At 63.6% G+C, this 14156-nt stretch overlaps 5 protein-coding genes across 5 annotated transcripts in view; 4 read left to right on the top strand and 1 right to left on the bottom strand.

The window, feature by feature from the left end:
• Window positions 1-1677, top strand: part of AMSG_10420 (glucosyltransferase) — a gene marked incomplete at its 5' end in the record, with an annotated part of 2066 nt that extends 389 nt beyond the window's left edge. Inside the window, one exon of the mRNA XM_013898128.1 lies at window positions 250-1677. Coding sequence (XP_013753582.1) covers window positions 250-1577 — 1328 coding nt within the window. The 3' untranslated portion in view covers window positions 1578-1677. The remainder of the gene's footprint in view (window positions 1-249) is intronic.
• Window positions 1406-3687, bottom strand: AMSG_12351 (uncharacterized protein; the record flags this gene model as incomplete). The annotated part of the gene is made up of 2 exons (XM_013898140.1): window positions 1406-2993; window positions 3146-3687. The coding sequence occupies 2 exons, from the start codon at window positions 3685-3687 to the stop codon at window positions 1598-1600; spliced, it is 1938 nt and encodes a 645-aa protein (XP_013753594.1). The 3' UTR covers window positions 1406-1597.
• A 298-nt stretch (window positions 3688-3985) lies between these two features.
• On the top strand, window positions 3986-11890 carry AMSG_10417 (sensor protein; the record flags this gene model as incomplete). Its single annotated transcript, XM_013898127.1, has 5 exons — window positions 3986-8780; window positions 8970-10345; window positions 10378-11338; window positions 11367-11432; window positions 11501-11890. The coding sequence occupies exons 1-5, from the start codon at window positions 4101-4103 to the stop codon at window positions 11888-11890; spliced, it is 7473 nt and encodes a 2490-aa protein (XP_013753581.1). The 5' UTR covers window positions 3986-4100.
• A 158-nt stretch (window positions 11891-12048) lies between these two features.
• Window positions 12049-13732, top strand: AMSG_10416 (V-type proton ATPase subunit C). Its single transcript, XM_013898126.1, has 2 exons — window positions 12049-12168; window positions 12575-13732. The coding sequence occupies exons 1-2, from the start codon at window positions 12067-12069 to the stop codon at window positions 13673-13675; spliced, it is 1203 nt and encodes a 400-aa protein (XP_013753580.1). The 5' UTR covers window positions 12049-12066; the 3' UTR covers window positions 13676-13732.
• Window positions 13733-13803: 71 nt separating this feature from the next.
• AMSG_10415 (replication protein A DNA-binding subunit) overlaps window positions 13804-14156 on the top strand; it is a gene marked incomplete at its 5' end in the record, with an annotated part of 2905 nt that continues 2552 nt past the window's right edge. The window contains one exon of the mRNA XM_013898125.1: window positions 13804-13928. Within this exon, the coding sequence (XP_013753579.1) occupies window positions 13804-13928 (125 nt within the window). The remainder of the gene's footprint in view (window positions 13929-14156) is intronic.

The following is a 14156-nucleotide window of genomic DNA, read 5'->3' as shown; positions in this document are numbered from 1 at the left end:
CAGGGGGATTACAGGGTGTGGCTGTGATGGACATGGTTACATTGGTGATAAGGTGATGATGATGGTGGTATTCGTCATCGTCATCGTCATCGTCATCGTCATCGTCATCGTCAGTGCTTCGCCCTCACACACCCCTCCCCCTCCCTCCCTCCCTCCCACACCCCGCCCCGCGCACGCACAGAGATATGCACCCCACTGTTGTGGCCCTCTCTGTAGTGGGCGGTGCTGTGGCGGCCGTGGCCACAGCAGGACATTGGGTCAATGCTGCGCTCCCTCAACCCCACATGGACGAGCTCTTCCACCACCCTCAGACCTCTGTCTACTGCTCGGGCGAGTACCACAAGTGGGATCCCATGATCACCACTCTCCCTGGTACCTATCTACTGGCGGTGGCTCTCGCTCGGCTCTCGCTCATCGATTGCCACAATCTGTTCTCTCTCAGGGCCCTCTCGGCTGCTCTTGTTGTCATCAATCTTCTCATCGCCGCCCTTGTAGCTGCTGCTGCTCGTCGCGTCGTCTCGCCTCCTGGCAAGTCTCATCACGCCCAGCGACTCCCGCTGAGCGTGTGGGCTGTAGTCGGTGCTTCTGTTGCTGCCTCTCCCTTCCACGCCTTCTACGCTCTCCTGTACTACACTGATGTGCCTTCGGCGACCATGGTGCTCGCCATGCTCGCCGCCGCGCTGCATCGCCGCCATCTTCTGGCTGCACTTGCCGGCGTCGCCGCCATGGCTGTCCGCCAAAACAACATTGTGTGGGTTCTTTTCTGTGGTGGCGTCGGCGTCATCGAGCACCTCCGCGCCGACGCACGCGACTCGCGCCTCGATACTGACGACCCCAGCCTGGTCGACGACGTGCTCGGGACGCTCGCCACCCTCGTCCGCTGCCCATATAAGGTCGTCGTCACCATCGCAGGCCCGTATCTTGTCGACGTTGGCCTCTTTGTTGCCTTTGTCGTCCACAACGACGGCGCGCTGGTGGTCGGCGACAAGTCTGCCCACCAGCCGGTCTTCCACGCCGCCAACGCCGCATACGCCCTCGCCACCGTCGCCGCGCTCGCTGTCCCCGAGCTTGAGCTCGCCGGCTGGCCCACCCGTCGCTCACTCTGCTCATGGCTCGCTCGCTGGCAGACGCTTTCAGCCGCCGCCGCGCTCGCTGCCGCCGCCGCGCTCGCCGTCGCCTATGGCACTCTCGCCCACCGCTACCTCCTCGCTGACAACTCGCACCTCCCGTTCTACCTGTGGAAGCGGGTACTCTCGCGCGGGCCTGGCGTCCGCCTCGCACTTGTCCCTCTCTACGCTGCTGCTGGCCTCGCCGTCTGCCGCTCCTTTGCCGCCATGCGCCGTCCAAGCTGGGGTCTGCTCTGGCTCGCTGCCACACTCGGCGCCACTGTCCCCGCAGGCCTCATCGAGCCGCGGTACTTTATGATGCCGACTCTCGTCCTCAAGGCGCTGAGCCTAGGCGTGTGTGGCAACCCTCTTCGCGCCGCCGCCGCCTCGCTCGCTCGCGACCTGCTCCTTCTCGCCGCCCTCCTCGCTCTCTTCGTCGTCGGTGTCAACGGCGTCCACATCATGCCGTAGCAGGACTCAACGCAGCCAGCTCACTCGGCCTTGGCCTTGACCACAATCGCCGGCGCCTGGTCCCAGAATCGTGCCCGCTTGCGAGCGCGCTTGCGCGCTTTGCGCAACGCCCGCGCCGCCCGCCGCGTCTCCAGCTTGGTCGAAATCCACTGCCGGATGTCGCCTTTGCCGCGATGAACCGATCGCTTGACCAGCGACTTGATGACGTTGCCGCGGTGCTTGACCACTCCGCATGCGCCCATTGAACAAGCTGCCGTGAGGACAAGCCACAACTGCCAGTGCACAAACCGGAGCGCAATCGAGATGCACCACACAAGAACTCCCGCCCGGAGCATGACCCTCCGGACCCGCGCCGCGCGGATGCCGCGAAGCGTGTCCTCGGGATAGTCGTAGAGCCCACCAAACGGCCACAGAATGCTCAGCAGCGTCAGCGGCTCGTCCGGCTCGGCGTCATCATCGTCGTTCACGACGCCGCCATTCTCGTCGCCACTCCCGTCATCGCCGTCGTCGCCGCCGCCGCCGCACTCGCTCACACCGTCGTCGCTCGAATACACGTCCCACTCCTCGTCCCACTCACAGTCGTCAAGCTCACCGTCATCCCCACCTCCCACATACTCGTCCAGTGGAACAACGACCGGATCGTCGCCATCGCCTGCTGCCGCCAGCGCCGCGCCCAGTGCCGCCGCCGCCGCCGTCGACTCGGCCTCCACACCTCGCCGGGTGACGTGGACCCGGACCGAGCCGGTCGCGCCCGGTGGGAGCTCAACTTCCGTCGGTGGCGCCGCGGCTACTGCCGCTGCTGCCGCCTGCGGTGCATCGGGTGTCGCCAGAGGCGTCATGTGGACCCACGTCCCGCGCCGGACCGGCGCTGCCAGCTCGCTCGACGCCGTAGGCGGGAGAGCGAGCCGGCCCGAGCCAAAGATCTTGCACTTTTTGATCTTGTGGTGGTCCGCGAGCACAACCAGGATCGATGACGTCGCAGCTGCCGGCACCACCATCCGCACAGCTGCGTCCTTAAAGCTCGGCTCGTACGTGGCAAACCGACGCGACGAGACCATGATCACCTCCCAATCGCCATCGAGGCTCTCCATAACCCGGCGCGCCATCTTGCGCTCGCGGCGGCCGAGCGGAATCCGCACACCTCTGCCAGCGCCACCGTCATCACCATGGCCATCGTCGTGCCCATCGCCGTCACCGCCCTCGCCGCCACCATTCCCGCCGCTGCCGCGAGTTGCTGGAATGAGGATGGCCACAAACGGATTCGGCGACTTTTGCAGCGCATTGTGTCGCACTCCGTCGTCCACCACCACCGCCCGCGTCACCGCCACCAGCACCTCGTCCCACCCCTGGCCCAGCACGCGGGCCATGACCTCGTCTTCCTCGCAAAACGACTCGTCCTCGGCCATCTCTTTGCCCCTTCACCAAGTCGACTGGTCGACACACCGCCCGCCCACAACCTCGACGCACCTGCGACTCCCGCACCTTCTGTAACCCGCCACACATCACCTACACATCGCCCGCCGTCGCAGTCTTTACCTCCGCCGCCCGCACTCCCGCTTGCTCGCTACCGGCTACCAACCGCTTCTAGCAGCGCCGCGCATGCCCCATGCCCGCGGATCCGGGCCTCGGACAGCGCATACTCGCCATCAGCACTCGGATCAAACTTGTCCGACTCGAGCAAGACGCGCAGGACGTCGATGTTTCCGGCCATAGCTGCGCTTTGGATCGCCATTGTGCCGGCAAAGACCATGCAGTCGTCATCGTTGTCGGTCGCCGCCGCGATCAGCGCCGCCGCCAGTGCCGCCGCCTCGGCTCCGCCGCGGCTATCGGCCGCCACCGTCCACAGCGCCGATGACAACTCGTCGGTCGTCCACGTCCCACGAGTATACCGCGCATACGCCACCGCCATCCGCGCCGCACGGTACGCTCCCTGCGCAGCACACGCCGCGAGTCCCGCGTGCGATGCCCGACGTGCCTCCACGTACGCGCTCCCGGTCAGCACCCTCGCAGTCCATGTGGACACACACGCCAGTGCCGCCACGTCTTGCGCTGACAGCCCCATGTTGAAAGCCACATGGCAAAGAATCTCCGCAGGCAGCACGTCGAGCATCCGTCAATGTGTACGAGACAAGTGAGCCACCACCCGATCCTTCGATCCAAGCTCCTCTCGCTCCTCCTCGCCGTCTCCTCGCTCTCGCAACTGCAAAGTGCACCGCCGAGGGCAAAAGGAAACCGGCGATCCGTCGGCAGTGGCAAAAAAAAAAATCTTCGCCACGCCGGCCCGCAATCGGTACGTTCGCCGCCCGCATGTTCGACGACACACCCGCACCTCTGCACAACCTGACCAGCAAACACACCGAACAACCCTGTGTTGACCCATACGAACGACATTCGCCAACACCCATCACGAGCCTGGCGGGCAGAGACTATACATAGTCCCGCTACTACTTGCCCCTCAAGCACTACACCTGTTGTTGCGTTCAAGCCTTCCGCTGGTGTCGGTCCATCGCAACGACGACGGCTATGCGCGACTCGCCGCCTTTCGCCAGCGAGCAGTCGCCAGACGCCACATCGTTCCGCAAGTCAGACAAGAGCCGAACCTCGTCAACAGCGCGTCCGTCAAAGCCATGGCCGTCTGCGAGGTCAGTGACGCCTGGGCGACTGCGGTTCACGTCGACGGCACAGATGCTCCAGTCGAGCTCAGGCGCACATGGCGGAGAGCCGCGACTCGACCGTCATCGATACTCCTCGTCACGAAGTGGTAGGACGGCTGCAATGCCGTCCAAGACCTCACCGAACACTTCGGTGGCCAGCATCCGATCGGGCGCCTCGTCGTTTGCCCGCCTTCCACGCGGGCTCTCAGTCTACTCGATCCGCGATGACGCCGTTGCGGGAACAGCCACAAGTGCAAGCACGCCACCGGCCCTGACACCCTCGGCCTCACGCGTCTGTGCATCAAAGAGTGGCTCCATCTCTTGCATGTTTGAAGACAAGCGCAAGTCCTGGTCGACGCGCCGGGGCTCGCTCTCGGCGTCATTCCACTCATTAGATCGCATCCGCGTTCAGCTCGGCGAGTCGGCAGCCAAGGTCAGCGCCGAGCGCGACACCGCTGCCTCGGCCGCCAAGTACCTCAGCATGCTCCGTAAGCTCGACAACAAGCCGTCGCAGTTTCTCTTCCGCAAGCTCTTCTCCTACAGCCCGCCATCGCTCAACAATCTGACCTCAACAGAGTGGCTCGGCTCGCTCGAGGCCATGAAGCTCCAGATCGTCACTGTTGTCTGGGTCATACTCATAGCCATGCTTGTCGTTCCCGTCATCGTCCGCCCAGCTTGGCTCTCTGCAGAGCCGTCCGACATCAAGTCGATCGGCTGGCTCGCTGCCGCGCCGGCATGGCTCGCTGGTCGCGCTCTCTTCTCCATCTCGCTCCTCACCGCCATGCTTGCCACCTCCGACTCGGCCGCTTCCTCGGCAACCGCACTCATCTACGCCATCGAGCTCATCTGCGTCTGTGGCTCGTTTGTCCAGGGCGGAGTCGCTCACATTGTCTGGTCGCCGCTCATTCTCACCCCACTCATCGCCACCCTCTGCCTCTCCTGGATTCGCATCATAATGACTGGCCTTCAAACGATCGCCGTCATCTGGCTCGCCGCTACCGTCGAGTTTGCTCTCGCCTGGGCCAACATCTGGCATGCCCCGTTCCTTGACCACTCGTCGCCCGCCCTAGGTCCGTGGTCCGTCGCCGCGCACGCCTCTGCGTGCGCCATTCAGGGCACCGTCGTCATCGTCGTCATCGTCGTCTTTGGCTGCCTCCTCGGCTTCTTCTCCGAGACATACCAGCGCATTGCGCTCACTACCTCGTTCAACTCCTCGCAGCTCGCGGCATGCACCGGTGGCATCGTCACCATGCTTGATACCTCGTTTACCATCGTCTCGTGGAACTCGGCTGCCGCAGACCTCACATGTGTGTCTGCCGCCGACGCTGTCGGCAACGCCTTCACCCGCATCTTTCGCGTTTTTGAGCCAAAAGTCCACGATGGTAACGTCACCGGCCTCATCATTCCCCAGGCCAAGTTTTCCCAGTCAACTTCGGCTGTTCTGGATCAGGTCGAAGGCACGAGTGCGCCGCTGTCCTCGGCCTCGGCCTCATGGCATGATGACGACAGGTCGATCTTCGACTCGCCACCACTGTCCGAGCCCCAACGCTCAGAGCTGACTAATCTGCTTCGCGCCCGTGGCCAGGACCTCACTCTTGCCAACATCCTCAACCTTGCGCTCGTTGACAACCTGCAAATCGTCGGTCTCGTTGTGGAGCAGACCGCGTGGCGGCCCGCCGGTCGCCAATCGGCGCACAACACGCCTACTGCCAAGAGCATTTCGCTCGCTTCGTGTACCACCGGCGCTAACTCGGCGCTCGAACCTGCCTGTACCATTGTCCTCAACATCACGCCGCGTTTTGGTACGGATGGGCACGTCGACGGCCTCTTTTGCGTCGGCGTCGACATCACCGATCGAGTCCAAGTCCAGCTCGACATCCTCGCAGCCCAGCACTTTGCCGAAGCCGTTATCGAGTCGGTCCCCATTCCGCTCGCCGTCGTCTCGGCTGACAACCTTGACCGCATGTGTGTCATTTCAGTCAACCGCGCGTTTGAGCGTTTCTTCTCGAACGACTATCAGTCAGGTTGCATGACTTCCGACTATGAAGGGACAATGTCGTCGTCGGCCTCATCGTCGTCATCACTGTCGTCGCCGCGGTCAGCGTCAACGTCGAGGTCGCGGTCGCGATTGCGATCGTCCGGAACCGCATCACACTCATCGCTCGCTTCCGGATCGGTCGCTCCGCGCGGGCCTGACCTTTTTCTCATCAAGCCCTCTTCTGCAGACATCCGCATGACCCCGTTGCCCTGCAGAGAGCTCGGTAGCGGAAGCTTGGCCCGCTCGTCCGCCCCGCACTCGGGGCGCTCCTCCCACAGCAGCCGCCTATCGGCTCTCTCCGGTGCGCGCCGGGCATCGCCTGGTGCAGCGAGCTCGACGGCGTCGACATCTCCGCCAATCTCGCCACCGCGCGCCCGCCTCTCAATCCATCCTGACGCCTGCTCCTCCCGGTCCGAATCCTCGCTTGGCCTCACTGTCGATGTCAACGACACCGACTCGTTGGTTGCATGTGGAAACACGCCTTCGCTCGAGCGCTCGCGCTCGCTGGGCGAAGCTGCCATCATGGCCGCCGCCCGCAAGAAGACTCAGCCACGGGCCGACTCGCTCGACCCGCAGGTGGTGAAAGCGCTCTACCGTGGGTCGACACGAAAATACTCGCTCGCGTCCAAGCTTCCCAAGCGCGCAATGTCGCATGCTCGAAAAGTCTCGGTTTCGCCATCTTCCTCTCCCTCGCCGAGCACAGACGTGAGCTCCCCGACGAGCCCGCACAGCTCCGCAAGGCCGGCAAGCGGCTTACAAGCCGCCTCGTTGAGATCGTCGTCGTCCGCTGCACGCACCAGCACCATCGAGCGCGGCGTTCTCTCCCCCATGGTCTTGCAGGACATGGCTGTCTCCGGCGGCGTCCTATCCTCGTTTCTCCATAGCCACTCGCCACCTGTCGCTGGGGATGCCTCGCCCAATCTGGCGAGTCCTGAGCCAACATCGACACTCGCCACCGTTGCCCTCACTGCCCGTCGTGAGCACAAGCGCCGTAGCCGCCATCGCTCATCGCGTCAGCGCCGCAGCCGTCGCTCCTCACTCACACTCGATGCCGCTCAACGCGTCCCAGGCGTCCCCGGAACCGACGCACCCGTCGCCTTGCCTCGTATCTCTGCCACTGCACTGCAGCGTGGCTCGCGCGCTGCACGAAGCTCGCACTCCCGCCGTTCCAACTTGGACAACTCAAGTGGTACCCTTGACTCGTTCTCATACTCTACCACGGTCTATCTCAATGATTCATCACTTGTGAGTGCGTACTCGCGTCGCCGCTACACTTCATACGGCGAGTCGGACGTAGTCTCCTTCAAGCGCCACGCGTCGAGCGGCAGGAGCGAAAGCTCAACATCGTCATCGACGTCGTCATCATCTTCGCCAACATCATCGCCGTCAGCGGCAGAGCGGTTCCGGAATGCTACCGCTTCCCCTCCTTCTGCCAGCGAGCTACGCCACGTCGTCGACTCGTCACTTCAGCTGGATCGTTCTGGAAAGAGCAGTGCCACCGCCAGCAGGTCGAGTGTCTGTGCTGCATCTGTCCCATCGCCGTCGGTCAACATTCCGCTGCTCTTTGCCGAGACTGCCACTCCCATGTCGCTCTTGACGAGTGCGGACTTGCCACCGCATGCCCCTGCCTCGAGTGCCACATCGGCACCAGCCATACAGTCACCAGCGGCAACGCGCGCGACTGGCCATGTCACGCCTCGTTCCCACATGCGCCGAATCTATGGTCAGGCCCGTGCAGCCATGTCGGGCGCGGCATCGGCCGAGGATGCGCTCGAGCAAGTCATGAGCCTTCTCGCCGGAAAGGCCTACAGCACCGTCCAGGCTTCCCCACGCGTCTTTGCCAACGCCTCGGACTCGGATTCGCTCTTCTCCCTCTCGTCCGTCTCTACTCCTCGCGCCACTGTTGCCTCTCGTGACAAGCCCCTGCGCGACATCGCTCGCGGAGCCAGCGCGGGTCGCCTCTCACGCCGAGCTTCGACTAACCTCCTCTACAGTGCCAACTCGGCTGCGTCATCGGCCTCGGGCATCTCCCATAGACTCTCAACTAACCGCTCTCGCATCCATGGCTCAGGATCTTCGCTCTTCTCCCGCTCTACATCCGAGTGCTGCATCGAATGTGACAGTGCTAAGGTGGCTGCCTCGTCAGTGCCAGCCTCGTCGTCGTTTTGCTCCTCCTCCACGACCTCGTCCCACGGCTCATACATCTACGAGCCGTCATCGCCATCGTCATCACTGTCGGCGTCGCCGTCGTCGTCGCCGTCACCGTCGCCACCGCCGGATGCAATGGCTTTACACTCGTCTCCCTCGTGTTCGGGCTCTCTCTCGTCGCAAGTCCCTCGAACCCGCCCGCTCAAGAAGAGCACTTCTCGGTCCACTCGCGTCTCGCTTGAGTCGGCCCTCTCGCAGTCGATGTCGGTGCTGGAGGCATCCAAGCCAGGTCGGTCGGCCATGGCCAACATCGAGTCGAACACAGACTCTTCATCCTCGGGTGGTTCGGCGCATTCGGTCGATGTACTCATGCCACTCGCTACCATCTCGTCGTCGCTCTCTGTCGTCGGTCAGCCGCATCGCCGCAAGCCCGTCCACTCTCAGTCATTGTCATCTGCAAGTCGTTGCGACAGTGGAGAGAACGGCCAACAGAAGGTGCTGGCCTCACGTGCCCAGACTCTCTCGTGGGCATCGCGCCACCGCTTGTCCCAGTCGAAGCACTCTGTGAGCGTGAAGCTTTCGGCTGGAAGTCGTTCGACAAAGAGCGTGTCGCCGTTTGAACGGCGGTGCTCGCTTTCGTCGACGTCGGGACCTGCGACGGCAACATCGTCGGTCGGCGCCGCATCGCGCGAGCGCCATCTGCCGCAGCTGAACCTCGACTCGCTCGATCCGCTCGACAGGACCGCCGGTACCGTCCGACTGCAGCAGATGATGGGCTCGGTTGACGACGAGGGCGTCGATGCGCGGTGGCCGGGCTCGGTCACACTTCACGACTGCCTGCTCCGGCTGGGGGGGACTATGCCCGAGGTCATCGCCGCCATCTACAGTCTCCGCGACCTCATTGCCTCTGGCTCGGGGGACGAAGTCGAGGTCTCCATCGGCGGTAACTACCTCTCGATCCACTGCTCGCCGATTGCGTCGACCGAGGCCGCTAAGGGCAACCTCTACCTCATGTCCATTCGTGACCTCACTCACGAGCGCCACGCCATGGAGACCGAGCTCAAGCTGAAGAAGAGCGAGGGTGCGTCCGAGGCAACATCCGCCTTTATCGCCCGCCTCTCGCACGAGCTCCGCAACCCGCTCAACGGCGTTCTCGGCAACGTTCAGATCCTGCTCGACACGGCGCTCACCCGCGAGCAGCGTGACTGCCTCGAGGCTCTTGAGTCGTCGTCGCACCTTCTCCTCACCATCATTCAGGACATTCTCGACTTTTCCAAGGTCAACGCCGGTGGCGTCATCGAGCGGACCAACATTGCGTTTTCGCTTCGTCAGCTTGTCGAGTCTGCCGTCGAAATGGTCAAGGGTAACGCCCAGGCCAAGTCGCTCCGCCTCGCCACCCATGTTCCGCTCTCGATGCCGGACCGTTTATATGGTGATCCTACGCGCCTCTCGCAGATCCTGGCCAACCTCCTCTCCAACGCCATCAAGTTCACCCAGCGCGGCGAGGTCGTCATCACCGTTTGCCACGAGGACGACCAGGACGACCAGCACGAGCAGGACGCCACCAAGCCGTCAGTCAACGCACGCTTTGTGGTGTCCGACGATGATGATGGCTACCCTGTGTCTAGGCCGCTTTCGCGGTCGCGGCGGACGCTCGCAGCGACACCTGCCGTCGTGGGCTCGTCGTCGGCGTGCTCGTCGGCGCGCTCGTCGGCGCGCTCGTCAGCCATCTCATCGGCTCGCTCTTCAGCGCCGTCGGTGGCGACACCGCGTGGTGCCGGCGCGCCCACCCGTATCCGTGTCGAGTGCACCGACACCGGCATCGGCATTGACGAGGACGACGTCGAAAAGCTCTTCACGCCGTTCTTCCAGGCCGACCGGGGCTCAACTCAGCCTCTCCATCTCCAAGAAGTTTGTCAAAGAAGTTTGTCAACCTCATGGGCGGTGAGATGTACTGCAGGTCGACGCCTGGCAAGGGCACCACCTTTGGCTTTACCCTCTCGACGCTTGCCCTCAATGAGCAGCAGGCCGACGTCGCCGAGCTCCTTGCCCACTACGGTGATGCCATCCCAAAGACTCGCCTCCTCGTCGTCGACGAGAACCCGCACATCGGTGGTATCATTGTTGCCATGCTGCGCGAGACCGGTATCACTGCCGAGCTTGCCACAACCGTAGAGGAGGCGAACAAGATCGTTCGCTTGTGGCGGCTCGACGAATCCGGCTCAGTCTCGTCGGTAGCCTCGGCGGCGCTGTCCACCACCAGCAACGGCTTGCACTCGCGACCGCAGTTTACATCGGCGTCGGCTGCTTCAGTCGACTCGTTTGTCACCGAGGCGTCGCAGTCCAACTTTCAGTGGTCGTCGCAGCTGCCGCAGTCCAACAGGTCGATCAGCACTATGGACGAGTGGGGCTGGCGGACCGGCGTCATTCTCTCTATCAACATGACCGTTTTCCTCGCCTCGATCCGCATCTCGCGCCATCGCCGCATGCCGCTCCCGGTCATCATTGCCGCACCAACCGTCATGGCCACCCAGAGCATCGCCGCCGAGGACGGTGAGCGGTTCGGCTACCTGCCGCGTCCCGTCCGCCTTCGCAACCTCCTGTACGCCGTCGGCAACACGGTCATGGGCATCGCACCGCCGCACGCAGACGTCACCCTCAACTCGCCACTCGAGCTCGGCGGACCGAACCGCTCCCGCCCCTCGGGTACACTCGTACCGGTCGACGAAGTCAACCTCGTTGCAGACGCCAGCCTCCACGTGGTTCCCAACGACTCGCCCAAGACCTCGCACGAGACCTTGCACGAGACCCTGCCTCTGACCTCACTCGACATCTCGCCCAAAATCTCGCCCGAGTCCGAGACCAAGCCCGAGCCCGAGCCCGAGCCCGAGTCCGAGCCCGAGCCCGAGCCCAAGCGCCGTGTTCTCGTTGTCCGAGCCCGAGCCCGAGCCCAAGCGCCGTGTTCTCGTTGTCGAAGACTCGCTCATCAATCAGAAGCTCATCGGGCGTAATGGCGTACTTGCTTATCTCACTGAGCCGCAGGGCTTCTATGCTATCCTCATGGACATCTCCATGCCACTGAGCCGCAGGGCTTCTATGCTATCCTCATGGACATCTCCATGCCGATCATGGACGGTTTCGAGGCAACGGGTGTCATCCGCGCGCTCGAGGCCGGCGACGCCGAAGAGCACGCCCGCGACTGGCCGTTGCCCGAGTGGCTCAAACCCACGGGCCCGCGGCTCCACGTTCCCATTGTGGCCATCACCGCCTTTGCCACCGACGAGGACAAGGCAAAGTGTCTCGGCGCTGGCATGGACGGTTTTGTGGCCAAGCCCATCATCATCGCCAAGCTCAAGGCCGAGCTCGAGCGCGTTGGCGATCTCGTCGTCACACCTCCTGCACCTGAAGACTCGGACGCTGCCGCCACATCTGAAGCCACCACTTCTGGACTCCCCGCTTCATCGAGCACGTAGCTTGTGTAAAGGCATCCATCCGATTCACCTCTTGCCCTGTCGCAGCCGCCGGGCTCGGTCCACCCCCCCCCCCCCCCGGTCGCAGCCGCCAGGCTGGGTCGCAGCCGCCAGCCGGCAGAAACTCGTCGCCGTCACCACTCGCGGCTCGCCACTCGACTCGAACTCGCCGGGAGCACATGACCTCTGCCACCGACGGACCGTTCCTCCTCTGCGTCCCTGTAGACGCAGACGAGAGCGTTCGCGGCTCTCAGTACTCCAAGCTGAGCTCTTCCATCAGCGTACGTACCCATTTGCCCATACGCCACAACCCCCAGAAGTATTGTAGACCTCGTGACGTGGTTGCCGCAGGGGTTGGAGAGGGGGGGGGAAGGGTGGTGCGGTTGGTTGGTCGGCGGCAAAAATCGATGCGCCAGTGGGTGGTGACTCGTCGGTGACGGACGAGCACAGCGCGTGACCTGGAGTTGGTATGGGGGTGGGGTGGACGGGGGGGGGGGGTAGGGGGAGGGGGGAGGGGGGAGAGGGGAGAAGAAGATAGCCATAATACTCACGTAGTCTTCGTTGTGGCCGTCGTCGTCGTCGCCGTCGTCGTCTTCGTCTTCGTCGTCGTCTTCGTCTTCGTCGTCTTTGTCGTCGTCTTCGTTGTGGCACTCGTCGCACTCGTGTGGTTGCGGTCGCCCCTCACAGGCTCATGCTGCCTGCACTCGGTTCCGGATTCCGTCGCTGAGAGTGGGCAACCTCGACGCGCTCTTTGCTCTGACCGACGATCTCGGCCGGACGGATGCTTATGTCGAGTCAGTGGCGAGAAAGATTGCCAAGCAAGGCGTCGATCTTGCAGCAAGTGTGGATGGCGGCGCGTCGTCGTCAGGGGCGGGAAACGTGCAGCTGTCGGTAGAGGGCGGATCGATGCGCGGGTACGTGGCCGAGTTCTCGTGGAACGAGCAGCGGTACACAAGCGTGGGAGAGTCGACGGTGGCGCTGGTGCAGAAGATCAAGGATGATGTTGGGCGGGTGGAGGAGCAGATGAAGATCAAGTTTGCAGAGGTGGCCGAGCTCAAGTCGGAGCTCGCGCAGCTGGTGCGCAAGACCACGGGCTCGCTGCTGATGCGATCGCTGGACTCGCTCGAGGGCGTCAAGGAGGTCTACATGTCGACAGCCTTCCTCACCACCGTCTACGTCGCCGTCAGGAACTCGGCCGTCTCTGAGTTTGAGGCCAAGTACGAGTTCCTCGTCAACGTTCTCGACCCGGACACCATGGAGAACTTCTCGGCTGTCGTCCCGCGCTCGGCCCAGTGCGTCGCCAAGGACTCGGAGTACACCCTGTTTTCGGTCTACGTCCTTGCCAAGCTCGCAGACGACTTTAAGCGCGAGGCTGCCGCCTCCAAGTTTGTCGTCCGCGAGTTTGACGCTCCGCTCGCCGACGACGACGCCGTCGGCGACCTGCCCGACGCCCGCAACGCCCGTGGCTCGCTCGAGGAGCGCCTTGTCCTCAAGCAGCGCCGCCTTGCCCAGTGGTGTGCCGCAAACTTTGGTGAGACCTACATCGCCTGGGTCCACCTCAAGGCCATCCGCGTCCACGTCGAGGCCGTCCTCCGCTACGGGCTCCCGGTCTCGTACCTCACCCTCCTTGTCGAGCCGCGCCGCAAGGCGGGCACCAAGCTCCGCGCACACCTCGCGTCGCTCCTCGGCCACCTCGGCGACGGCGCCACCTTTGGTCCAGGCGATGAGGCCGACGGCGACTCGTTCTACCCCTATGTCTCGGTCGACCTCTCCTACGATCTCCCGTAAAACGTGGCGCAGATTGTGGACGCGGCAGAGTAAAAGTAAGGGTCCTTGGGCCAAAAACGCTAGATTCTGCCACTACTCGCCCGACCTCGGCCACCAGCCACACCCAACTCCACCCCCCCCCCCGCAGCATGTCGCTTACCGAGGGCGCCATCAAGGCCATGTACGAAGGCCAGGACGTCTCAAACCCGGTCGTCCAGATCATTGACATCAAGAAGATCGCCGCACAGCAGGCCGACAACCCGGACCGCTACCGGTACGCCTTTCCCCACACCCACACCCACCCCCGTCGTCCCCTGCTGTGTGTGCCCGAGGCTCCCCATCGTGGCCGCCACCCGCCGCGCTCCGCCGCTCCCGGGTCTACCTCTTCCCCCCCCCCGCAATGGCGGCAGGGAGAGGGGCCAAAAGTACGACCTTTTTGTAGATTCCTCGCCGCTATCCAAAACTCACCACAAAGTGCGACGTCCACCCCCTCCCCTCCCCT

The sequence above is a fragment of the Thecamonas trahens genome (genome assembly GCF_000142905.1).
Source record: "Thecamonas trahens ATCC 50062 unplaced genomic scaffold supercont1.59, whole genome shotgun sequence".
NCBI classification, from domain to species: Eukaryota; order Apusomonadida; family Apusomonadidae; genus Thecamonas; species Thecamonas trahens.
This window is presented reverse-complemented; position numbering and strand designations above follow the sequence as displayed.